Source organism: Tursiops truncatus, chromosome 1 (assembly GCF_011762595.2).
Source record: "Tursiops truncatus isolate mTurTru1 chromosome 1, mTurTru1.mat.Y, whole genome shotgun sequence".
In the NCBI taxonomy this organism is placed as follows: Eukaryota; Metazoa; Chordata; class Mammalia; order Artiodactyla; family Delphinidae; genus Tursiops; species Tursiops truncatus.
The window spans coordinates 54,300,841-54,327,049 of record NC_047034.1 but is presented as its reverse complement, the minus strand read 5'-3'; the positions used below and the strand labels follow the sequence as shown (position 1 = coordinate 54,327,049).

The 26,209-nt window shown below is 45.2% G+C and overlaps 1 protein-coding gene and 1 long non-coding RNA gene across 3 annotated transcripts in view; one reads left to right on the top strand and one right to left on the bottom strand.

Moving 5' to 3' along the window:
• The window catches only part of LOC109552916 (uncharacterized), a 371,016-nt gene that overhangs the window by 186,426 nt on the left and 158,381 nt on the right, over positions 1 to 26,209 (top strand). The gene's annotated exons all lie outside the window — the stretch shown is intronic.
• Positions 1 to 26,209, bottom strand: part of TNR (tenascin R) — an 83,062-nt gene that overhangs the window by 53,289 nt on the left and 3,564 nt on the right. Inside the window, exons 3-7 of the mRNA XM_019952114.3 lie at positions 18,839 to 19,102; positions 15,418 to 15,533; positions 13,043 to 13,193; positions 7,537 to 7,806; positions 1,935 to 2,120 (exon numbers count right to left, since the gene is read on the bottom strand). Coding sequence (XP_019807673.2) covers positions 1,935 to 2,120; positions 7,537 to 7,806; positions 13,043 to 13,193; positions 15,418 to 15,533; positions 18,839 to 19,102 — 987 coding nt within the window. The remainder of the gene's footprint in view (positions 1 to 1,934; positions 2,121 to 7,536; positions 7,807 to 13,042; positions 13,194 to 15,417; positions 15,534 to 18,838; positions 19,103 to 26,209) is intronic.

The following is a 26,209-nucleotide window of genomic DNA, read 5'->3' as shown; positions in this document are numbered from 1 at the left end:
GGCTGCGCCTAGAACCAGTTCCCTCCTGTATCACTGCAGGGGTTTTTGTTTAGCTTAATTTTTGTGAATGTCTCCAGCTCTCTGTAAAGGCTCTGTGCCAGATGGTCTGTTCCTGCTATGTTTAATTCACCCCCATTAACCTGCTTGGTCAGCATATCTTTCCATCTCCTTGCTGTGTTTGAGGAGTGCGTCTGTTTGGAAAAAACATTTATTATATTTACTTTAACTGGCCTCATTTGGCAACGTGGTCTGGGATTTCAGTTCAGGAGGAAAACAGATTTGATTATACTGCCCTTGTTTACTGTACGCACTCTTCTGTGTGGATCTCTTGTCTACTAATGCTTTTGCAAGAAGCCAAGACACAGGATAAACAAAGTCTCTGCGAGCATACTGGTGGCCCCTGGTCCATGGCTGCTTTGCACAGTCTCCATCTGAAAACTGTGCCCCACATTTCCAGCCATCTACCTTTCAGCAAAGTCCAGCAGGTAGGTTTTCCTGGCGGGTGTGTCTAAGGCCCCAGGAGGAGCACTGGTTGGACGCCACATCCTCATGGGGACCCTGAATGCTCCCCAGCCAGGCGTCATGGTGACCTGGGTCATCGTCTTAGTTCATACCACCATTCTCTCTCTCTTTGACTCCGTGCAGCCGCCTGACCTCTCCCTGCCTTTGGCCTTGTCCTCCTCCTGTCTGTTCTCCACACTGTAGCTGCCCAAATCTGGTCATTGCATCATCTTATTTCAGACCTTTCAACAACCCTCCACTCACACTCTTTATAGGGTACATAAGGCATAACCGGCTCTTACCTTATCACTGGCCTCTTGTAGCCTATGCCCCAGTCATAGTGAACATGTGCAGTTTCTCTCATCATTCATGCATGCGTTTATTCATTCGTTCATCACTTATCCAGGACCTGTAAGTGCTAGATGCTGTGCTGAACGCTGGGGAGTCATGATGAGTGAAACCAAATATGGTCCCCCTTTCACAGAGTTTAGTCTAAGATGGAGACTGACAATCCAATAATCACACCCACAAGCGTACAGTGATAACTTGAGGAGTGCTGTGAGTGGTAACCAGTAAGATGAGGCTGCCAGACAGGATGACCTGACCTCGCCTGGGGACCAGGGAGGGTTCCAGAGAAGTGACAGGTGAACTGAGAGCTGGAAGGGAAGCAGACGTCACGAGGTAAAGAGGGTGGTGGGAGAGGCTGGCAGGTAGAGGGAACAGCACGTGCCAAGCACTGTGGCAGGAGGGAGAAGGTGTTTGAGGAACTGAAAAAAGTAGACTTGTGCGCCTGGAGCACAGGGGGCACCAGGGAACGCGGGAGGGAGAGGAGACTGGAGAAGATGGTAAGGAAACCAAGGCCGTGCAGGGGTTTGGAGTTTATCCCAAGAGCAGTCGGAATCCCTGAAATGGCTGCAAAATGGGATGGCATAATCAGAAATGTAATTTTTTTTTTTTTTTTTTGCGGTACGCGGGCCTCTCACTGTCGCGGCTTCTCCCATTGCGGAGCACAGGCTCCGGACGCGCAGGCTCAGTGGCCATGGCTCACAGGCCCAACCGCTCCGCGGCATGTGGGATCTTCCCGGACCGGGGCACGAACCCGTGTCCCCTGCATCGGCAGGTGGACTCTCAACCACTGCGCCACCAGGGAAGCCCTGGAAATGTATTTTGAAAAGATAACTGATGGAGTGAAGAGGAGAGGAGAGCAGAGGGGAGAGAAAGTGGGGAGGTTATCGCAGTGGCGAAGACAAGATAGGGTAGTAGCTTAGACCAGGTGATGGCAGTACAATGGAGAACAGCAGACGTATGTGATAGGTACTTTAGGGATTAAGTCAATGGGATTTGGCGACAGTTGGATGTGGGGTTGGATAGCCGGGGAGAGAGCTGGGAGGGTATGGACTCAGGAACTGCCATGCCCCCAGGACCTTACTTACCTGTGAGCGTGGCTCTGGTGGTTGGACCGATGCTCTTGGGGACCAACAGCTCATGGTACTGCTCGCCTGCCAAGGTGCTGTACACAATCTTGTACTCCTGAACCTCTGCTTCACTGTTGTCCCACTCAAGGTCAAGGCTGGTTGCTGTGCGGGAACCAAGCCGCAGGTTCTTGGGGGCGTCAATCTCTAAAAAATTCCAGACATCACCAACATCACATGGGATAATGTGCATTTGTCATGCATCTTGAACTTGAACAGGCTTTGGGGTGAGAGTCCATGACCCTCTGCCTCATGTTTGAGTGAACCCAGGGGCTGCCCCTCAGCTTTTGGTCTGCCAGGTTGGCCATGACAGATTACGTGGGCAGGTTGGAGAGTTTTACTCGGGAGTTAGATATCAACACACTTCACACGTCCCCCATTCCCATTCAGGAGTTCTAGTGGTGTTCTAGAAATTGAAGAATGAACCAGTTAGTATCATAAGGTTGAGACTAAGCAAGAGAAACCCTGGAAAGTGGACATCAGAGATGGCATCCAAGTGATTAAGATGAAATAATTTCAAATTTGATCACTGAGCAAAAAGCAGAGGATTGACTGCAAGATTTTGAAGTATAAGATGCCTTCCCCTGGATTTACTTGCATAGACACTGTTGAAAGTTTTGCATGTAGAGAGGGGATGTGATGTATTGGAAATCAGTCAGCTTTAGAGCCAGGTCCCAGTTTGAGCCCTACCTCCAACTCTTATTGTAATGGGACCGTGGGCAAGTCTTCATCTCACTGGGTCTTGATGGCCACATCTGTAAAATGGGCTAATAATACTGCCTTTTCAGGGAGTTGTACAAATTAGACAATGCATGTAGAAGTGAGTAGCATGGTGCCTGGTACAAAATTAGGTGCCCAAGTCCTGGGCTGGCTTCCTGGTGCCTCCAAAGCTCTCCCTGAGTTCCAACAATCTGGCGCCCCCAATGCTTGCTCCTTGGGGTTCCAAGAATTCCACAACAATGAAAAGACCATTGGCATTGGGGTCTTTTCTGCAGTTGTGGGGGGCTGGTTCTCTCTTCCAGGACTGATCATCTCTTCAGGCTTATTTGAGCAGAAACAACATAACTTACAGGATAAGAAGGTGCTGTCTTGACAACCTGCCACTTAAAAAGTTCCAAATAGGTCTTGACTTTGAGACTTGAATTTAACTTTGGAGTGGACCAGCCATTTGTTCTGGGAAAACCTCAAGTGGACTGTTTTAATTTGCAAACGCCAGGCAAGTCTCCACCGATTGTTCTTTCAGAAGATGGGACTGTTGTGAATCAATCTGAGTGCAGCTGCTGCAGGGTGAGAAGTGTTCTGTTTAGTGATGTAAATTGGGTGAATCTTTTAGCAGATTTATGCCTCTGCAGCTTATTTTTCTGAGAAACGTTTCCTTACTCAGTGTGGGTTTAGCATGCTGGAAACTGTGCATTATCCACGTGCTGTGTGTGGGATTTCTCGAGCAGTTGGATGGAAAGAGGAGCTTGAGTAGAGGGGTATGTAGGAGGAATGCTCTGGGCTGCAGATCCCTAAATCTTACGTGGGAGGAGAGGCTGGCAAAGGACTGGGTGGGGCTTGGGGGTGTGTGGCCTGAATGGAACTGGAGCAAAAAGAGATTCACTTAAGGTTCAGGTTGAGTCTTGTATTTACCTACTGCTCTTCACAACTAAAGACCTCAGACCTGGGAAATGTTTGTTAGACTATGGATTTGTTTTTTGCTTTTTTGGCCTTAGGACCTGTGCCCTGTGGATAGGCGGCAGTGTTTCCTCTGAAGGGACTGGACATTTCCAATGTCAGTGATCCCCAAGGAGATCAATCCTGAGAATGAGGGCTGGGGAAGGCAGGTGTCTTAGGACTGGGGTGGAGTGAAATGGTTTGCTCCCCCTAGGTCTTGAAGCCTGACCTCTAGGAGGCGCAGCTGAAGGGCACCCTGGCAAGTGGGAGCTGTGCTGGTCTCTGCAACACACCAGCAAGCTAGGGGCAAGGTAAAGCCAGGTGTCCAGTGGGGGCCCTGTGGAGAGGCTGCAGCTGTAGACTCTCACCTCTAAAACATAAATTAAATCAAGCAGTTCTGCTGAAAACTTTCCGCGGCTTCCTATTACGAACTCCTAATCGTGGCAGGGCTCTACGTGATCTGGCCCTGCCTGCTTCTCAGGTGGCACCTTGGAACATTCTACGCTTACTCACCGTGCTCCAGCTGCACTGCCTTTCTCCTACTCCTGAATCACAGCAAGCTTATTCTCACCCCAGGGCTTTTGCACTGGTTGGTACGTTTGCCTGGAACGCTCTTCCCCAGACCCTCACATGACTGAGGTCACTTAGGTCTTGGTTAAAACTTTAGCTCCTCAGAGAGGCCTTTCTGACTACTCCCTCTGTATCATCCATTTCATTTTTTTAGCATAATCCTCGTGATTGAAATGATCCCATATGTTTCTTTCCTTCTTCCTTATTTAGTTTCCCCCCCTGGAATGTAACTCCTGTGAACTGGGATCTTATCTGTCTTGTTCATTCTGCATCCTCACTGCCTAGGACAGTGCTTGGCACCTACTAGGTGTTCATTAAGCACATGTGAAGTGGCTGAATGGGTACTGGCAGTTCTCTGTCTTGTCTGCTCCCTCAAAGCCTTTGGGAAAGTCTTGTTAAATATTCCAGCTGGGGACTTTGAGGATGCTTGGGGCCAGGTGGTACAGGGACAAGAACAGCTTTGACTGAGGGCAGCTGGTCTTGGCTGGCTGACAAGGGCCATCCAGGTTGAACTTGTGGAGGCATTTCCTGGAGAATCCCGGAGTACAGTCCCTGCCCAGCAGGTGGGAGCTCCAGCTGTTGTGACTTGGGCCTTTGTTGCGTTTCCTGGGGCTGCCACCACCAAGGGCCACACACTGGGTGGCTTCAAGGATAGAAATGTATCGTCTCACAAACTGGAAGTCTGAGATCAGCGTGTTGGCTCCCTTCCAAGGGCTGTGAGGGAGAATCTGTTCCGTGCTTCTCTCCTGCGGTTTGCCAAAGGATCCACCAAAAGAGTCCCGGGAATGCCCCCGTGAGGGCAACTGCAACCAGAGCTACGGAGGGCAGGGAGGTTCGGGAGACTGGCCTCCGGGTTTCCCTGGGCGGCCTTCTCTCTAACCATTGGCCTTAGTGGGCTTCCATCGGTGCTTTCCTTTTTCCGAGCGGCTCTAAGACCCAGACAGATCTGCTCACCACGCAGGAAGCAAATCCCCGTTTTAATTGCCTGTGCAATTAGTGCGCTCCTAGTGTTGAAGCCATCACCTGGAAAAGCACTTTGGCTAATTTGAGTTTAAGCAGAGCTCTGAAATGACTGAGGGCCCTGCCGTGAGGGTCCAGGCACCTTCTCCTCATTCAACCAGCACCTGCCAACCCCAGGCCTTGAGAGCTGGGCTGCAAAGCTGTCCGCGGCAACGCACCCCACCCCTGTTGCCCCCTCATCCGCTTCGGGCAGAGGGGGGCAGCTTGGAGGTACGGGCTGCTGCTGCCTGCAGAAGGTAGCTACCTAGCAGCTGCCCATCCTCCAGGCAACCGCAAACAGAGAATCACGCAACGAACGGAAACTCTGGGGGAGCTTCTAGGAGGCAGAATGTAATTGTCTTGATTGGAATTTTCCTGGGCCACCAGCCAGTCCTGCTTCCATCTCGTTGACGTAAACATCAAGAATTATGCTTTCCGTCCTGCTGCTGGAGAGCTCTCGTCTCATTTTCTGCCTCTTCAAACTCCTTATCTGAGTAAAGCACAAAGAAACCACTTTTCACACAAAAACTGTGTTGAAATTAAAAAAGAATGCAGGACTCATGGCCCTCAGGAGGTCCCAGCACCAGAGCAGACCGTGTCCTGGGGGTGCAAAGGCTGGGGGGTGGGCAGGGCTGACCTTGAATTCACCAAGAAGGGAGCTTGTGTGTGAGGCCCTGAGCAGTTTTGGTTCAGTGTGGGAAAAGACGGCAAGAGAAATGGGCAGAATGTAGTCCCTTTATTTTAAAGACATATGCACAGTCACTGGGGATCCCAACGTGTGTTCAGTAAAACATCTGACCAGCGACCCGTGGCTGGGGTGGAGTCTAACACAGGGGCTGGAGAGCAAACCTGAGAGGGCCTCTTTCAGAATCAAGCTGCCGTCTCTGGTTCGTCAGTGTCCATGCTTGCTCCCTTGTAACAGGGAATGTTTCCTTTGGGGTGGAGGGAAACCCGTTATGAGATTCCCGGCCTCCCTCTTTCTTCTGCTGGGGAAGACGGACTTGCTTCCATGGTGAGTTTTGTGGCAGGCCTGGGCACGGCCCTCCTGCTACCCTCTCTCATGGGAGCCGTCTGCACATGGGGATCGGCCTCTGCTTGTTCCTCTGTGCTGTAAGCCCTAACCTGCGTAGCCCCACAGCTTCTGCCAGATGGGGGTCTTGCCCAGGTCCACAGGGTTCATCCGTTGGCGAGCCCATCCAACACTAAGCTACATGCTCCAATCTAGGGGATATTTTGGCCTCCATCTGTCTTACTCTTTGCCTTATTTATCAGCTGATTTTAAACACAGGTGGAGGGTAATGGTGCTGTTTATTGAACCTCCCTGCAGCCCCTTGGCTGGCTTACCCCATCCCGTAACAGACGCTTAGGCCACCACTCAATGTAGGATGCCTGAATTAGTGATTCTCCTACTTTACCCCATCAGGAGATGCTGGTTCTTAGATCTTACAGAAGCCAGCAGTTTCCTTTGATCTCTGCAACAACTGGGGAGTTGTCGGAGACATTCCTTGATGTGTGACCACCCCCCTGCTGCCCCCCAACAGGGCAGAGAGGCCGAGACTGGGTATCTGGGTTAGACAGAGACTCACTGTCGGATCACAGCCCCCAATCACCCAGTGAGAGTGCCAGGGAGCCTGTCTTTGGATGGTGCCTGACCTTCCTGTCCACTAGCTGGTTGGCCTGATGGGCTCCTAGAGAGCCAGGGAGCAGGTCGTGAGGTCTGGCCTTTCCCGACTATTGGAGCCGGGTCTACATTAGCCTTCTTGCCGGTGCCCGCAAACGGCAGGATGAGTCACAGACTCTCAGGTGGAAGGCCTGCTTCCAGGCACGCAGGCCCGGCTTTGCACAACTCCAAGGGACGCCATTGTGCTGGTGTAGTCACTGTGGATTTATGCAGTCATTACAGCCATTTCCGGCAAATTGCAATAAAGTGACTCCAGGAAGGGGTACTGAACCCTCACAAAATTTCCCTTTGGGCTAGCGATGGGGATGTCAAGTGACTTCAGGACAAACTTTTCATTTTATAAAGGAGAAACCTGAAACCTGAGGGGAAGAGACTTCTGTCAAGTCACAGATCTGGCTGGTAGCAGAGGTAGGACAGGAACCCAGCTCTCCCATCCACTGGTGCTGTGCGCTCCTCTGCCCTGAGATGTGACCTCACCAGGATGCCCTGAAACCTCTCGCTTCCTTCTTGCAGTGTCTGTGATACGTGGATGCCCAAGCACACGTCATCTCTCTCCCTGGATGCCCCTCTTGCCATGAGGATACCAGCTGGCTCAGCACCCTCTCCCCTCCTCAGGCTCTGCTCCCCGCCCCTGCCCCACCCCACCTACAGCCTCACCTGTTATGAACTGGGTGGTGGTGGACTCGCTCTCGTTGGTTCCACGGACTGCGCTGACCCACACCTCGTATTGGGAGCCAGGCCGCAGGGCCTGTACCGAGTACTGGCTCAGGGGAGGCTGCAGTCGGAAGGTGGTCTTCCCGCCTTCCCCGCCCACCAAGCCGTACTTCAAGAGAATGAAATCGACTTTGGCTCGAGGTGGGGTCCACTCCACGAAGGCTACAGTGTCGGAGACATCTCGAACCAGGATGTGCGTGGGCCCATCAATGACTAAATGAGAAAGATCCAATAGAAAAAAAAAAAGTTTGAGAAGTGAGCCTCTGACTGAAGCTCTTTCCTTTCCTTTCCTCCTTACATTAGCCTGGTTGGTCAGAGAGAGTATAGGTATTATCATCCCATTTTACAGATGGGGAAATTGAGACACAGTGAGATAAAATCTCTTTCCTGAGGACACATGGTTTTTCAGTGGGGGAACAGACACTGGATCTTAGGTCCCCTGAATCTTGCTGTCACGGGGCTGTGGTTTTTAGGATTGGCACTTCCCAGTTTAGGCAGGGGAAGGGCACTTACTGTCTTGAGAGGGCCAGCACTGTTCTGTCAGGAGGTTATGGGACAGACAACAGAGAACTGTGTTTCTCGTGTGTGCCCAGCTGCCCAGCTCTCACATTCCGTGAGCCCCAAGGAAAGACCTATGAAATTGGCAGCCCTGTCTAAACATCTGAGACTTCCAACTTGGTTGCCAATGAGGGCATCACGAGTATCCAGAAGATGTCCCTGCTCAGCTGTACCGACAACTCAGTCAACCAGCTGCTAAGACAGTCAAAAACCCAACAGACATTTGTATTTGTGGATATGAAATATGCCTTCTGGGGAAACTTGCTCTTCTGTAAAAACAAGGATCTCTGTTTTGGAACAGCGTCTTGTGGGCTATTTTTTCCCCACCGGTTCTTGCGTATTCCTGAGCCAGGAGGGCACTGCAGTCACACACAGTCCCTCCAGGTTATTCAGCATGTGTCCCTCATGAGTCCTGGCCTCTGGCACTGAGCACCTGAAGGGAACACCATTGTGGGATGGTGTTACCTAGGAAAAGCTGGTTGGTTTCCTAGGGGTCCTACCACCCTGGTTCCAGCACCCACTTGGGGTCCTGTTCATATTGAATTAGATGATGGTGGCGGTGGGGCAAGGTGAGAGAATGTAGAAGGGAAATAGAAAGGGCTTAGTGAGTAGAATAGAAAATGGTGTTCTCAACTCCTCATGGTGTGTCTGGATGGCTGACGTGCCCTCCTTTGAATTACTCATTACCTTCTAAAAAGAGCTGGCCTGGCTTCCGTGTTTGCATTTATTATGGACTACACCCCTCTAGCTGGGGCTGATTAACATGAATATTCATATTCTTCAAGGATTTGGAACTGGAACCACAGACTCTGGCTTTCTGGTTAGCTGGTTTTGGACCATGTAGAGCCAGGGCTGGTCTGGCCATTCTCTACCATATTCACAAATAAATAGAAAATATCTGATCTGGGGAGAGAGAGACAGAGAGACAGAGAGACAGAGCGAGAGCGAGAGCGAGAGCGAGAGAGAGAGAGAGAGAGAGAGAGAAGAGGAGAAAGGGGAAAAGGTGATTTTTTAATAAATACATATTTGGTTTTCCCTTCTTAGTGCAGAGCTCCTAAAACCCTGGGAATTTTCTAAGTGATGAGAGTGATCAAGTTGTCTTTTGTTATGTTAATAAAGCAAGGGAGAAAGCTGGTTGCCAAGGGACCCAACCAGGTGATTAGAGGGTTGGAACTTTCAGTCCCACCCCTGACATCTGGTCAGTCCATCAATCATGCCTATGTAATGAAGCCTCCATAAAAACCCAAAAGGACTGGGTTTGGAGAGCTTCCAGGTTGGGGAACCAGAATGCTTCCATGTGCCACTGCCGTGGGCCCCAAATTCCACAGGAGCAGAAGCTCCTTTGTTCAGGACCTCGCCTGTGTATCTCTTCATCTGGCTGTTGATTTGTATCCTTTAATATCCTTTGTGATAAACCAGTAATTCAGTGAGAAAATGAGTTTCCTCATGAGTTATATGAGCTTCTCTAGCAAATTAATCAAACCCAAGGAGGGGTTGTAGGAACCTCCAATCTGTAGCTGGTCAGTCAGAAGCACGGGTGACAACCTGGACTCGTGATTGGCATCAGAAGTGGAGGGTAGTCTTGTGGGACTGAGCCCTCCAACCTGTGGAATCCGATGCTCTCTCCGGGTAGATGTGTTGGATTTGAGTCGAATGGTAGGACACCCAGCTGGTGTTGCAGAGAATTGCTTGGTGTGGGGAACCCCTCCCCCAGTCACACACATACTGGAACTGGGTGCAGAATTTTAGGAGCAAATACACAGAGAGAAGCAGAAGTGAGTGACCTTGTGGCGCTTCTAGAAAGGTATAGAGAATAACTCGGTTCTTGACTGTCCAGTTTTTGGTTCAAGTCTTTTGTGAGACTCAGATGCATTTCTGGCCCTGGGGTTTCATAAGACACTCTGTGTCCTTCCAGTAAATTATCTTTTTTGCTACAGCTAGTTTAAGAAAGTGTTTTTCCCTTGTTACCAGAGAGTCTTGACGAAGACTGTTTTCTGTTTTTTTTAACCAGTCTGCACTGGACCACCTCCTCGTCTGTCTCCAGAATGGAGTGTCTCCCTCAGGACTGTCTCAGCCTGACTTGGAGCCTCTCTCTCTTTCTGAGTTGGGCCTTTCGCTGGGTACCCCACCCTCCTTCTGGGTGTAGCCCAGTCCTGTTCTCTGTTAAGCATCTTAGGAGTTTTGGTCTGGCACCAGCCAAAATGAAAATCACCAGACCATTTTGGGTTTGGTGCCACCTGGTTTGGAGTGAAAGTGAAGTTCTGTTTTTCATATTTGGAGTAATAATGAGATTTAACAGAATATATCCAGATGTTTTCTTTTCTGCACGCTATGTTTAGTGGTTTTAGGTAACTTGGGCCTTTTAAATTCCATTTAATTTAATAATGAGATGGAGGAAATTATCTCCTAACTGCTGAATAAGCATAGTGCTTGAAACATAGTAGACACTCAGTAAATGGGTGTTGAGTAAATGAAGTAAATAGATGACTCTCTATATGCATGAGAAAGAAAGTGAAGCATTTCAATGAATTGGAGCTTCTTGAAAAAAAAAAGATGTCACCAAAACTCAAATGACCATGTAGGGCTTTTGTCCATCAGCTCTTTTAAGTCCCCAAATCCTAATCATAATGATTGCTCATATTAAAATGTGACTGTGTAGCACCGAGGACTCTGGCTGCAGGAGGTCTTGTAATTTGAATTCCCAAAATGGCCTGCCTGGAAGAAGCCAGCCTGCGTGCCTGATGAGGACTCAGAGCTTAGCAGCAGGGGGTTGGTGTGGGTCAGACATAAGCGTAGGGAAATAATTAAACAATCGTTTCTTAAAAACAGCAGACAGGGCTGGGAGCCAACCATCTTTTCTGCAGCCGTCCTTGGATTCGGCCCTTCAGTTGGCCATTGGGTAACCATGTCCCATTCCAGTCAAGGAGGTATCAGCTTACTTTCAAGTTAGGCCCTAATTTTTAAACAAACACACATCCTACTCAAAAAGTAAACTGGAATAAATATTTGTCTTTCCATTTCTTCGTAATTCTGTACACAATCCCAAAATATGAACTAGGAGTTTTTTTCTTAATTGAAAAAATTCTGCCTGGCTTTACCACAGATGACTAGATCTGGAACTTTTAATTTTAATCTTAAGGAAATTCCAAACCAAAAAATACTGCAAATGTTGTCAAAATGTGGTTTTAAGTAGAAGACTAAAGCAGAGTTGGACTGTCTTCTCTAAGTGCTGTCAGTACTTTGGAAGAAAAGCATCCTCCCTCTGTAATGTTCTTCTCTGCCCTCTCATGAACCATCTCCTTCTAGCTTTTTTTTTTTTTCCTACTAATACTTTCTTAATATCAAATCACAGAAGTGATTTGGGGACCCTGAAACATTCCGCATCAGAAGAGGAGAATCTACACGTGTTACCAAATCAACCCTTCAGGGTCCAGCCTAACCTTGGGAAGCAGAACTGGGGAAAAACTCGGGCCACTGGTGTCTGGAGAGATTCTTGGACACTGGTGTCCAGAGTACTTTTAGACTTTAGGGCTATAGCGTTTCTTCTAAAATGTATTTGGATTAATATAGTGGTTTTAAAGCCTGTGGGGAGGAGAGGGCTAATATTCTTTTTTTAAAGAACAGAATCTTAAATGATTGTACAAAATATAAAACAGACAAAAGTGGAGCTGCCTCGGTTGGAGGGTGTGAGGGGCATGGGAGTGGGAGTAATTAGAGACCTGCATCTCCACTTCCTCCTTGCCTTGAGGCGTGGCCCTGGAAAACCGGTGCTCTAATGGAGCATAATCTAATGCCACAGTAGTTTTAAACCAGTGTTTTCTAGTCTGAGCATAAGCCTCAGCACCTGATGCTGTTTAGTTTGGATCCAATTAACAAAGTATGAATCACTAATCCATAAACATGGGCTCATTATATAGTGTTGTGATTCCCTTTTCTGGCCAACTTGGCCTTTGTCCTGCACTCATGACTGGTTTTCTTAGGTGTCAGTTTCTGTTCATGAAAAATAAAGCTGTACCGATATTCGCCTACCTCAGTCTCTTGTTACTAACAGGGACCATTGCTTAACCTTCGAGTTTCAACTCTCCCATCAATAAAATGAGGGCCAAAAATGATACCAGAAGCTATTTATAACTTCTGAGAAATTCTTCGTGAGGGCACACACACATGCATCATAATCGTTAATTTACAGCATCGTTTGTCAGCTAAGGAAACAATAAAGCAAAATGCGATACAGTTAATTAATCAAACCTAGAAATATAATGGTCTTGCATGAGAGGCACTGTGGGGGTGAAATAATAATCAACTTAAGTCATCACCTTGAACAGTGACCCAACCCACAATTTACTGGTTTTGAACGACGTTTCCCGCTCTCACTTCTAAAAGTGTTCTCTGAGTGTATGTATACACACAAGCTATCGAGCACTCACTGTCATTGACACAGTGCTAATCACTTTGTGTGCTTTATCTGATTTAATCCTCATGTCATTTCTATGAAGTTCATCATTGTCAAATGAATCAAGGTTTGGGAAGGTCAAATGACTTTCTGCAAATCTCACAATAAATAAGAGTGAATTAGCTCTTGCTGGCTCCAAAGCTCAAGATACTAGGGGCTGACAAACAAGGCCTCTTAGTGAGTAAGATCAGAAGACATACACTGGAGATCCTAACAAAGAATTTCCCCGTAGAATACTCTTGCAGACTTTTGTGCTTGCAAGGATAAGGAAGACGTTCGAGCATCTGGTCGAGTAGCTCTGTCTCCAGGTACCCAAATTAATCTCAGCTGTGGGAGAAATCCTAGCACCCCTTTGTCTCTCTACTTCCTGAGTGCGTCTGCAGTTTTTCCTGAGTGACCTAATGGTTAGCCATAAAGTGAAAGGTTGGGGGCACTCACCAGTGGAGACGCTGGCCGAGGTAGGGGGGCTCCGGGCTTGCTCTTTCAGAGCCACCACATTGACAGTATATTCCTCCCCAGGCTTTAATCCCGTCTGATTGAAGGATGTAACATCACTGGGGAGCTGGGCAATCACCCCTCCTTCATTGTTCTGTAGGGCAGGGGTGGGGAGGGGGGAAGGGAGAAGCAGAGAAAGCAAAAGAGGAAATCAATGGGAGGGAAATGTGTGGGACACCGACTGTGGATTAAAGATGGGGACCACTTCTCTGCCCTCCAGGCTGACAGCTGAGGGTCTGGGGCCAGGAATGACTCCCAGAAGATCAAGAAGAATGCCACCACTCTATGAGGATTTGGCAAACGGAGAACCAATTTTCAAGAACATTTCTTTGGCCTCTCCTGAGTCTACTGAGTTTGCCAATAAAAATTAGTCATGAGGTGATGTAGATTGGCTCTTGCCAAAAATGAAATGTCTGGTGCTTACCATCTATGAGAGTTTTTGGCATTTATCATGGTGAGCATGCCCTTGGCTATTCAGAAGAGTCTAGTTGTGTATGTATGTGTGTAAACATCTTTATGTACATGACAACATGTTTCAAACTAAGACATTCCCAGTTTTTTAATGAGCCGGAGCTGTTATTTTGCTGTATCTGGAGTTTGTCATGGTGTTACACTGGCTGCAAGTCTGTCATTGTCTTATTACCCAGATGAGTTAGGAATCCGTGACACAACCAGCTGTGAAGCACAAGGAAGAGAAAAGGGGTAGAACAAAGAATAATACAAAGGAGAGAAGAAAGAGACAAGTTGGTGGAAGAGGAAATGAAAAAGATCAACTTGATGATGCTGGGTCCAGGATTTTGTATCTTTCTACCCACCTGTCTGTCTGTCTGTCTGTTTGCCTATTATTATACATTTTCTCTGTGTGCCTCTGGAAATGGAGGCGACAAGAGGGCTCTTTTTTGTGGCACTGCACTTCTCCACTATTCTTTGGTCTCTGTTCATGTCACCTGGAGTGCCCTATTATGTAATTTATAGCCACACTTTTATAAATCAGCGTGACCTCCCACTGGCCTCAACCTACAGATGATACAGCTATTCTCTGTGGCTGTATATATGACCTTGGCATGCTCTGGCTAGCCCCACTCTTAGAGTTTTACATATCGGATATAAAACAGGCAAACCTGGCATTGGTTTTTTTCCTGCCTGAGTGGCAGAGTGACATGATTCTCTCTGCCCTGTTATAAATCCAATTGCCGACCATACTTTACTGGCCATTTTAATGCAGATAAGACATATAAGAACATATGTGTAGAGAATGTCTGCTTCGATGTATTTAGCTTGCCATGGCATGACTATATCCACATAAGAGAAGTGGACAGAGCCCTGGAATAGGAAGTGGAGATCCAATTCTTCTTTTAAGCCTGCCGCCAACTAGCTGTCTGAAATCATTTAAGTTCACTGAGTCTTAGTCTCTATAAACTAAACAAACTAGATATAAAATGAAGGGTCATCAGTTCCAACAGTCCATGCCTCTAAGAATTTTGAAGTAAAACAATGGTGAAATCATAGTCATTGGCCAAAAATGTGTCATCTGTCATTAAGTCTGATGAATGACTGAAAAAATCCTCTTTGATATTGAAAGATAAAGACAGAGGAAAGGACTGTGATTAAACATTATACCCTTATGAGTGGTATAGTTAGGGAAACCATCAGTGGCGTTAATAAATCCTGGAAAACTAGAACTAGTCAGGCGCCTCTGGCACCTTAGAAAAGTAGTTTTAGGGTTAATAAAATAAAATACTGCTTTGATGAATGCAGAGGACTCTTGGGATAATTTTTAACTCAAAGACTAATAATATAATTTGCTTAAGGAAAAATTTTCTCAATGAATAGTTTGTGAAAGGTGTTTTTGTGTTACATCTCTGACCTTTAGAGACTGAAGCCATGCAAGCTGACTTTTGGGGCATCTGTCGGCACAGAAGGAAGCTGTGGGTTGATTGTAAGACCGATTCAGTTTGGCTTTTCTTATGTCCTAAAGAGACACCCCAACTTTTTGAAGGTCTCAGTTTTCAGACTTGCTAAAATGACAGCTTGCTAAACCCTAGAGCTTTCTGAGCAGAGAGCTGGGGCTGGTGGCTGCTTCCGCATTCTCTTGTCATCCAAGGCTCAGGTGCCAGGCTCAGGGCCATTACTCAGTCCTTACCAAGCCTTTATGAAAGAAATGTTCTGTAGCCCATATACCCACAAAATGCCCCTTTGTGTCCTGATGGCATGGAGAGAGAGATTGGGGGGAGTGCCTTTTTTGCTGCCCCGATTCCAAGTTGAGGGTATGAATACCCCAAATAAGGCTGTTCGGCAGTCTGACAGGTGGGGGTTACCTTTGGAATGAAGCTGATCTCCCACCCATCGAAGGAGAATGAGAAGGGCTCCCACTGCACCTCCACGGTGGTCTCTGTGATTGTCTTGAATCGTAGCCCTTGAGGAGTGGAGAGATCTGGAACACAGCAATGTGGGTGACCATGTCATGGCTCTCCCTGGCAGGGGCAGAGAGCATTACCTGGGGCTCCCTCCACGTCATGGGTGTGGTGGCGTGTGATGGGCAGGCTATCCCAATCTCATTACAGAGGTGGTGGGTTCCAGGTAAGGGATCAGCCCATGTCACTGTGGTCTTGGCACTCAGTGTGGGCGAAGATACGAATAAAGTAAACAAACATAACCTAATAAATACTTTTATATGCTTTCTGTTACATAATAGGTTACTATTAAAATAAAAAAACACACTTTCCTTTCCTTACTAAGGTGGTGAATCTTGGCATTTAACATAATGCCTTTTTCAGAGAAACTGAACACTGTCTTCAGAGGCTTTAAGGGTTCCCGAGAGACAATATAAAGGCTAACATCACTGTTTCCATTTCACACCCAGGAAACCGTGGCACAGAGAGAGTAATGAAAGACGTGGAGGAAGCCAACTTCAGAATATAGTCTGGAATGCTTTTCTCGATCACGTGATGTGCCCTAAGAATATCTTGTTTAGCTCAAATCGTCTAGGATGGTCTGAAATTTCCATTTCATGTATACAAGCAAAGCAAGGGCATAACCGAGGGACAGTAGTAGATACTGGGGTTTTCACTCTCACTCCACTAGCTTCTTCTTTTCTCCAGCTGTTCCTTCATTCTCTCTCCCTTCTCTCCTTCACTCACCTTTGCCTCATGTATCTCGTGTTTAGTTCCTCTGCTTATCTCCCTCTTTTTCCATTCCCTACACCCTCCCCCCGGCCCCCTCCCCAACAACACACACACACGCACACGCACACGCACACGCACACGCACATGCACACGCACAGGCACAGGTGGAAGTATGCTTGTCCTAATGGAGTTCCAATTACCAGCCCTGAAATACGACAGCACGACTTTTCTCAGTTCTCCAGCGAGCCTGCTCCCATTTCAGCTGTGCCTCTCCTGGGATATTCCCATTGGAAAATTGACAGATTCTCATCCTTCCTGTTTGGAAGCTTCCTCAGGCTTCTTGGTGAAAGGCAGGGCTGATTCTGAACCCACTTGAAGGCGTGTCAGGGGAGCTTACATGATTCTGTCCTTGTCACCTGGGAGCTTGCCTGAGGGGATGCCCTGAATTGGTGTAATAAAGGCCATGGGAGATGGAAACCTCATCACGGCATGTGCACGTGGATCAGAGAAGAGACGCCTGGGAGTCGGGCCAGGCTCTTGCTGAGCTGACCCATCCTGGAGCAAGGTGGGAAAAGCGGCAGATGGTGACCTGCCTCTCTACACAATCATTGCAAATATTTTAAATTACTTCTCAGGCACGAGAGGAGTTGAAGAAAAAGGTCAAATATAAACAGTGATAATTACAGGCATATTAAAAAAAAGGCAGCATTCATAGGGGGAGTCCAATATTATAACAGGATCTTTGTCACCTGAAAAGCAAGGGGACCAAATGACTTCTTAAATCCTTTTCCCTCTGCTTGCCCCTATGCTTACATCCTTCAAAGCACAACTCAAGTCCCTGGGCCTCCATGAAGACTTCAAAGCCAACTCTTCCTACTTCAACCTCTTCTTATTCTGAACTTTCATGACATTTGTTACCCAGATACCATCTTGTCATTTAAGAGCTACATAAAATGGGCTCAGATCTCTCATCCCATATTTGGTGATAAGTCCCATTTACCAACCCAGGGGCTTATGTTTCATGGTCACATCTTGTTCCCATTTCCTGCTACTGCTAAATTCTCTGCATTATGTAATAAAAAATAAGTATTTGGTCTTTGTTCTGGCACACAGCTCCCAAAACCCTAGGAATTCCCAGAGTGATAAGAGTATCTTTTGTATGATTATGAGATAACTGGTAGTTGGGACCTCCTAGATGGCTGGTCTGCAGAAAAACCCAGGCATGATTTAGAGAGAGGGTTGGAACTTTCAGCCCCACCTCCCAACCTCCAGGGAGGGGAAGGGGGCTGACTTGAGTTAATCACCAATGGCTAGTGGTTTCGTCAATCATGCCTGTGTAATGAAACCTCCATAAAAAAAACCCTAAACGACGGGGTTCAGAGGGCTCCTGGGTGGGTGAACACATGGAGGTACTGAGAAGGGTGCTTGTCCAGAAAGAACGTGGAAAACTCCACACCCCATACTTCACCCTATGCATGTCTTCCATTTGGTTGTTCCTGAGTTGTATCCTTTATAAGAAACTGGTAATAGAGAGTAAAGCTCTGTGAGTTCTAAGGAATTACCAAAAGTAAGCAGGGGTTGTGGGAACTCCTTAAATTTATAGCTGGTCAGTCAGAAGTCCTGGTGACAACCTGGGACTTGTAAAGGCAACTGACGTGGAGGCCCTGTGAGACTGAGGACTTAGCTTGTGGGATCTGATGCTAACTCCAGGTGGATAGATACTGAACTGAATTGAACTGGATTGCTGGACACCCAGCTGGCATTTGAGAGCTGGACAAGTGGTGTTGGAAAGATAATTGAAGAATTCGGAGGTGTAAAAAGAAAACTAAATAGCCGCCCCTTCCCATCTCTTTCTTATTCTGCTCTTCGATGTAGTCAATGTTAATAGTTGGCATGCAATTTTCAAAAAATTTTCTGTGCTTAAATAAACATACAAAATATAGATACATACCTATAGCAGTTTCTCTATTATAAATAGAACACTTCCATTTCTCATGGAGAAGACTTTAGTGTGTGTCTGTGTCTGTCTGTCTCTCTTTTACCCCGTTGTCTTTCTAGACGATGCTTTAGAGCCTCAACGTTTATAATCAAAATGGACTATCAGGATATTTTACTAAATAAACGATCACGAAGAAATATGCTATGAGGAGAGGTGGGAGTTTTCAGTTGTGGTTTTAAATAAGATTTTTTTTTCCACTCTGTTATACGCTTACCATCTGTAACATACCATTTACACTTGCTTATTATACATCCTATCTCATATCTCCTGGTTTCTAGTCTCTAACTAGATTTGAAGTCTATATAAGTCTCATACTTTCCCTGACTTCTAATCAGACTAGCTTATAACAAGTCAGAACTCAATAATTAAAGTACTTTTTGTCCTTTTGGTTCTATAATTGATAGGGGTTGCCTAGATTTGGAAACTCATTTTTGGAAGTGCCTTTTTAATGAGGTACCCTTTCCTAAGTGGGTCACGTTGGAAGCCCTTCCCCTCAAGAGCAATGATTATTGCAGGCATCCCTGAAGAATTAAGAAAAGACACTGCTATCATGAATGCCCATGGTCTCCTGTAGGAGAAAAGAAGAATGAAACAGGATGGGGAAATGGTACGTACGGGTGGCCACCTTGGCCGTGATGGGAAGGCTGAGGATGTTGCTAATGACAGCGTAGACGCTGATGTTGTAGGTGAGACCTGGCTCCAGCTCCGAGATGGTGACACCACTCCAATCTCCAGGCACCCGCTGCTGGAGCTGGAGGCCCCCCAGGGCCATCGGCTGGTAAGAGATCACATATTCCGTCACTGCCATCGGCCCGTCCCATTCCAGCTCAATGGACCTGTCGCTGATACCAGCCACTCGCAAGTCCTCTGGAGGGGCAACTACCAGGAGGCAATACACAGATAGCATGAGCTCAGAGGACTGCCTTCCCCATCCTGGACCCAACTTCCTTCCTCACATCTCACCCCACATGCCCTGTGTGTATATTCTGCTCAGCTCATTGCCTTTGAGTGATTGGTAATTCCCTTTGCAGGCAGGTTCTTATCTTTTCTGTGCTCAGTACTCCCATCCCTATAGGGCCGTGAGTTAGTGGTGTGCTGGAGCCGGCTTCTACTGGCTCAGGAAAGTTGATTGTCGAATTTTGCAAGACAGTTTTAAATAGTCATTATTAAAGATTAAATTGTACTCAGTATTAACTTACAATTAAGTAAATTATCTTAAAAACAAAATTATGAATACTCCAAACTCATCACTGGCAAATTACTTCACTACATTTTACTATTATCTATGCCCTTGAGTCAATTTACATGTGTTGTATCTCTCTGGTAGAAATACTATGTAACAGTGTGCTAATGCACAGCTGTTTCCAACTCTACATTTAGTGACTTCATGTTGGTAGTTTGAAATTAGCCACAGAGGGAGTATTTACACCATGGAAGTTGGCAAATGCTACAAAGTGGGGCTTTTTATTTTTTCCCTCAGAGATCTAGTTGTTAGATATTTAACAGCATACATTGGCTAATATTTTTGGTAGTTTAATAAATTATTGTTACCAGATTACCCTGGGAGCCAGTATTTGATTTGGCAAGTGGAAATAAAGGCTTATTCCTGGTTATATTGCAAAATACAAGAAGCCAAAACAGTAAATCCTAGATACCATGGACTGATGAAGACATTCAATAACACTTTATTTTCCCTGTTAAAAGGAGACTGTTTAAGTTTTGAAAGAAATGTAACTCGTGTTAAACAAATTTTATTAGCCTTGATTTTGGGGATGATGAGAAAGGAGCATACTTGAGGGCTTTGCTTTTCTCTCTTGTTCTACTTTTCAAATGCTATTCAGAGAATCACCAAAAACTAAACCTCACTGAAATAGCCTTTCATGTATGGTTCCCTTGGGAAGTGAAGATTCACCAGTAGTGGGGGTATTAAATGACTGAAACTTTAAGATCAATTAGGATTAATGCCAGTATACCTGTAATTGGACCTGCCCATAGATTAACTCGAAGATCAGGCCAGTATTTAAATAGTCATAATTAACTTATAAATTTATATGCAGTGGAGGTTTTGGTTAGTTTAAAAGTTGTCATTGGTATTGAATTTCTCCTCTGAGAATTCTCACTCTTTCACCTTTACAAGAGCAGAGGACTGAGGCAGCTGCTAGTCACAGGGCCATGTGAAAAGAAGGTGCCTGCGCTCCCTGTGGTGCTCAGCCTCAAATTCTTGACAGAGGTGTAAATGAGGACTCATAAGATGGAAATTAGGAACATATATTTACAATGTTGGGCATATGCTTTGATTGCTTTTGCCCCAAATTGTGAATGGTATAAAACAATCTAGATAGCAGAGCTTCCTCTGGTTAAAGATGGCAAATGTTGACCAAAACAAAAAAATTTTTAATTTATTTTTTTAGAATTTATAAAACTAGATGAATGTAAATGAAATTTAAATAATCAAACTTTCAAATGATTGTTTATAAGCATGTATCATTTCTAACTCTGGCATGATGAAAGCTTTGAATTGCACTAAGATCTTTGGGGTAGCCTGTATAATGCATACCAGATGACTCCTGGACCAGGGAAAGAAGAGTTGGTATATACAACTATCAGTATTTTGCATGGTTATATAGAGCATTTATTATGCACCAAGGACAATGCTATACATTCTGACATAGATTTTCTTATTTCACCCTCTCACCAACACTATGGAATTGGTATTATTTTTACCCCTGTTTTATAGAGAAGAAAACTGAGTCACAGAGTCAGCAAACACAGAAGCTAGGATTTGAACCCAGGCACAATGCTTCTAGAATCTCTAAGCCAGTGTACGATACCACTTTATATTTGCATAGCATTTCAGTCTATAAAACATGTTTAGATAAACCATCTAACTAGACTTTAAAAAAAAATCCTTTAATTGCAGCTCTATGAGGTAGATTGGGTAGATATAATTATCCCAACTTAACAAATGGAGAAACTGAGACCCAGGCTAAAGGACTTGCCAAAAGTAAGGGAGTTGGGTCATAGCTGAGCTGATAATCAAACCAAGATCAATACTTAATGTGTTCTTTCCCCTACAATTTGTAGGATGGGTCACTGATTGTACCAGATGCTTTCCTTCATTTATACACAGCCCTCAAAAATAAACTACATCAGTGAATAATTCAGACTATCATTTAGGATACCAATTCCAGACTGGTGCTTATCCTAGAGGTAAGAAACTTCTTTTAAGAAGGATTCTCTAAAATTTCACAATTTGTATGGAAACACAAAAGACCCCAAATAGCCAAAGCAATCTTGAGAAAGAAAAACGGAGCTGGAGGAATCAGGCTCCCTGACTTCAGACTATACTACAAACCTACAGTAATCAAGACAGTATGGTACTGGCACAAAAACAGAAATATACATCAATGGAACAGGATAGAAAGCCCAGAGATAAACCCACGCACATACGGTCACCTTATCTCTGATAAAGGAAGCAAGAATATACAATGGAGAAAAGACAGCCTCTTCAATAAGTGATGCTGGGAAAACTGGACAGCTACATGTAAAAGAATGAAATTAGAACACTCCCTAACACCATACACAAAAATAAACTCAAAATGGAATAAATACCTAAATGTAAGGCCAGAAACTATCAAACTCTTAGAGGAAAACATAGGCAGAACACTCTATGACATACATCACAGCAAGATCCTTTTTGACCCACCTCTTAGAGAAATGGAAATAAAAACAAAAATAAACAAATGGGACCTAATGAAACATAAAAGCTTTTGCACAGCAAAGGAAACCATAAACAAGATGAAAAGACAACCCTCAGAATGGGAGAAAATATTTGCAAATGAAGCAACTGACAAAGGATTAATCTCCAAAATATACAAGCAGCTCATGCAGCTCAATATCAAAAAACAAACAACCCAATCCAAAAATGGGCAGAAGACCTAAATAGACATTTTTCCAAAGAAGATATACAGACTGCCAACAAGCACATGAAAGAATGCTTAACATCACTAATCATCAGAGAAATGCAAATCAAAACTACAATGAGGTATCACCTCATGCCAGTCAGAATGGCCATTCATCCAAAAAATTTATAAACAATAAATGCTGGAGAGGGTGTGGAGAAAAGGGAACACTCTTGCATTGCTGGTGGGAATGTAAATTGATAGAGCCACTATGGAGAAGAGTATGGAGGTTCCTTAAAAAACTAAAAATAGAACTGTCATATGACCCAGCAATCCCACTACTGGGCATATACCCTGAGAAAACCATAATTCAAAAAGTCATGTACCATAATGTTCATTGCAGCACTATTTACAATAGCCAGGACATGGAAGCAACCTAAGTGTCCATCAACAGATGAATGGATAAAGAAGATGTGGCATATATACAATGGAATATTACTCAGCCATAAAAACAAACAAAATTGAGTTATTTGTAGTGAGGTGGATGGACCTAGAGTCTATCATACAGAGTGAAGTAAGTCAGAAAGAGAAAAACAAATACCGTTTGCTAACACATATATATGGAATCTAAAAAAAAAAAATGGTTCTGAAGAACCTAGGGGCCGAACAGGAGTAAAGATGCAGACACAGAGAATGGACTTGAGGACACGGGGAGGGGGAAGGGTAAGCTGGGACGAAGTGAGAGAGTGGCATGGACATATATACACTACCAAATGTAAAATAGATAAGCTAGTGGGAAGCAGCCTCATAGCACAGGGAGATCCGGTCGGTGCTTTGTGACCACCTAGAGGGGTGGGATAGGGAGGGTGGGAGGGAGACGCAAGAGGGAGGGGACATGGGGATATATGTATACGTATGGCTGATTCACTTTGTTATACAGCATCAACTAACACAACAATGTAAAGCAATTATACTCCAATAAAGATGTTAAAAAATAAATAAATAAATAAAAGCACAACAACAAGAAAAAAAAAAAGAAAGGCTTCTCTAGGGCCTGCCTTTTGTTATTCAACATGCTGATTCCAAGTTTCCTGTGTGGGACTCCTCCTGTCATGGTGACAGAAACAGCCATTCCAAATTTCAAGTCACCAGCAATTCTTAGGGCATTTGGGACAAGTCAGTGTATTCATTTTTAGTGCCTTTCTCCAGAAAATAAAGCTAATCACGACGAAGGAGAATGATCCAAGCAGAGCATTTGGGGATTTTAAAGTAAAAAACAGGTGCAGAAGGATTTTTTCATCTTGACAACTTCACTTGGCAAGTTTTTTATCTTGAGACCTGAGCCTGGTGGTGGTAATGATGAGAAAGAAGCAATGGTGTCTATTGTGGGAGAAGCATTCTTGAGAGCGGTGGCTCCAAGGAGGAGACCATCACCTTTCACCCTATAACTTAGCAGCAGCTGTGTACATTGGGTGTCAGTAATTCTTATAAAATGAAATGGTATTGCTAGAAAGCAAACTGTAAAAGAGCCGTATGCCTTGATTCAAGGAATTTAGTGTGTGGCGGGGGGGCTGCGAATTATTCTTAGTATTACTTTCTTTGGGGCTCCAAGTTGGGAACTTGGGGAAGAGCAGGCAGTTAAAAAGGAGTAAACTGCGGCTTGAGGAATTGGAGTTGCTTATCTGCAAAGATGCCATGCTGTTTACTTTTTAGATCTCGCATCAATTTTGCACATATGTGGTGAGAGCAGTTGGAATTAGTTCCATGAAGTGTCTCGCTCGGAGGAGCAAGTGATTTCAGGTGCCAAAGGTTGGGCTGGCCGCAGTGCTAGCAGACGCAGAGGCTGAGGGTGATGAATCTCTGCAGGTCTGACTGAAGTCCAGGGAACAGCTTTCTGGATTGTTTCAAGCCCCTGCTCTGGTTGTTCTTTCATCCTGTTGCTTTGTAGGGAGTTGTGGCCAAACCTCCTTCCCTGGGGGCAGGCGTGGACAAATGGTTGGACGTGCTTCCTTACCCCGTCTCCAACACCTAATATTTTTTATCATTTGACAGAGCTCAGCTTTCATGTCAAAAGACTATTTCTTTGTGTATGTGGCTTTCAAAATTTTTATTTTCTGATTCCACTCTACTTAGCATCCCAGGGAGGATTAAAGAGTTCTAGAAGTTGGTAGGAGACCAGCGTTCTTATTTTTGCCCTGCCATTAATTAGCTGTCTGGCTGTGGAAAAATCTTCCTGTCTCTCAGGGCTGCTGCTTTTTTCAATTTGTAAAATGAGAAGCCCAGAGTAGCTTCTTTCAAAGCCTGTTTTAAGTGCTCATATTCATGAATTTTTTTGTTCTATTGTCTTTACCGGGCCAGAGAACAGAGGCAGAAAGGTTGAGATCTGGTCCCATGGCCCGCTATGAGAACGATCAAGGCTGGGAGTCAAATAGAGTGGCCTTGTCGACTCTATTCAATTGCATTTAAGCTCTAGCGGCCTAAGGAGCCTCAGAATGAAGTCCACACAATGGGCAGCCACTTTCCATGCCCTTGCCAGAGAGAAAAGAATGACCTGTGGAGAAGTGCATTTTGTGGCTCTCCATGTTTTCACCTTACCCGTTCTCTTCTTTCCTCTCCTCACTGCTGTTGGCGAGGGGAGCAGTAATGCTGGAGTGGGTGCATCTGGCCAGAAAAGTCAAGCAGTGGATAAGCAGCCCCTCTCCTAGAGCCGTCTCACAAAGAGCAAGTGAAGTAGCACTTTAGATAATGACCTAGTTACTTCTCTGGAAAAGACCCATGGCATTTGGTTTAAAAGACAAGAAAGCCTTGAAAGCAGCACCTGCTGAATCAGTGGTGGCTCCATGGTTGCTATAGAAACAGATGGAGATTATGCAACTGTCCCTCCTCACATGCTTTGGGAACCTGTAAAGTAATTTATCTGGGCATCCAGAAGTCTTCCTCAAACAGCACAGAGGTAGCGTGTTGGAGGTAACATGTGCTCATGGTTTGGGCTCAACCCAGTTGTAGTTACGCTAGCAGCTCCTGAGTCTTCCCTGCGTGACCAGAAGGGCTTATCTCCAGTTCAGTTTGGACCCTGGATCAGATTAAGATTCTGTTTGCAAATGAACCCATCCCTGTGGAAAAGGAGGGTCAAGAACATGAGAAGTATGTACAACCCAACAGAGATCAATTTTATTAAGAAGGATGTGAACGACAGAATAGCCGTACATAGAAAAGGGCCCAAATGGACCCTTAGCATCCTCTGATGGGGCCTCATGGAGCCTCCTTAGCATCCTATGATGGGGCCTCATGGAGCCTCGTCCTGTGGGTGGGAATAGGATCATGCTTCAGCCTCCTCTTCCCAGCAATTACCTAGGACTTTGGATTCAGAAAGACGAAGCTTAACTTCTGCTTGACTTTTCCGTCTGAACAACTGGTATAACAGCTATTTATATTTTCAGTAAGATATTCAGTAAACAAAATTAGGAGGCTAAATGAAATCATTGACTGTGGAAAAAAATAGAAGAACGTGAAAATATTTTTCTTCCTAAGCAGTGGGTTGTTGTTTATCTTTTAGTTGTTGCCATCGATCTTTTAAAAAATTTTAGGTTGAAGTTGCAGGTGCAGGAGACTTGTCTGACTGGTCTGGTACCTAGGTGGGAATCACTGATGATGCTCAAGAATAAAAGGCTTGTGAAGCTGGCCTCCCAGGATTTCCCCCTTAAACCAAGGTCAGAAGGTTGATCAGAAAATTCCTGGAATCAACCCATCAGAAAGCTTAACAATGTTCGTTTGTTGTTATTTTTTATTTTCAATTTTCCCAATGAGCACTCTGAGCCCACTGTTACAGATTGAACTACAAATGGAAAAGATCAAGATCAGTCACTCAATCTGTACTGTTTAAAACACAAATTTATCAGTGAGAGTCACTGGTTTAGTCAGAAGATGAGCAATAACGGTGAGATAGTGACAATAATCTGATTTTAGGCAAAAGAAAATGATCTCCAGTGAGATATTGGTATTTTCCCACTGATAGATTTAGGTCCTCCTTTTGGGACATCACCTTTGGATTGGTTTCCATGGTGCAGACACATATGGGGTTGGT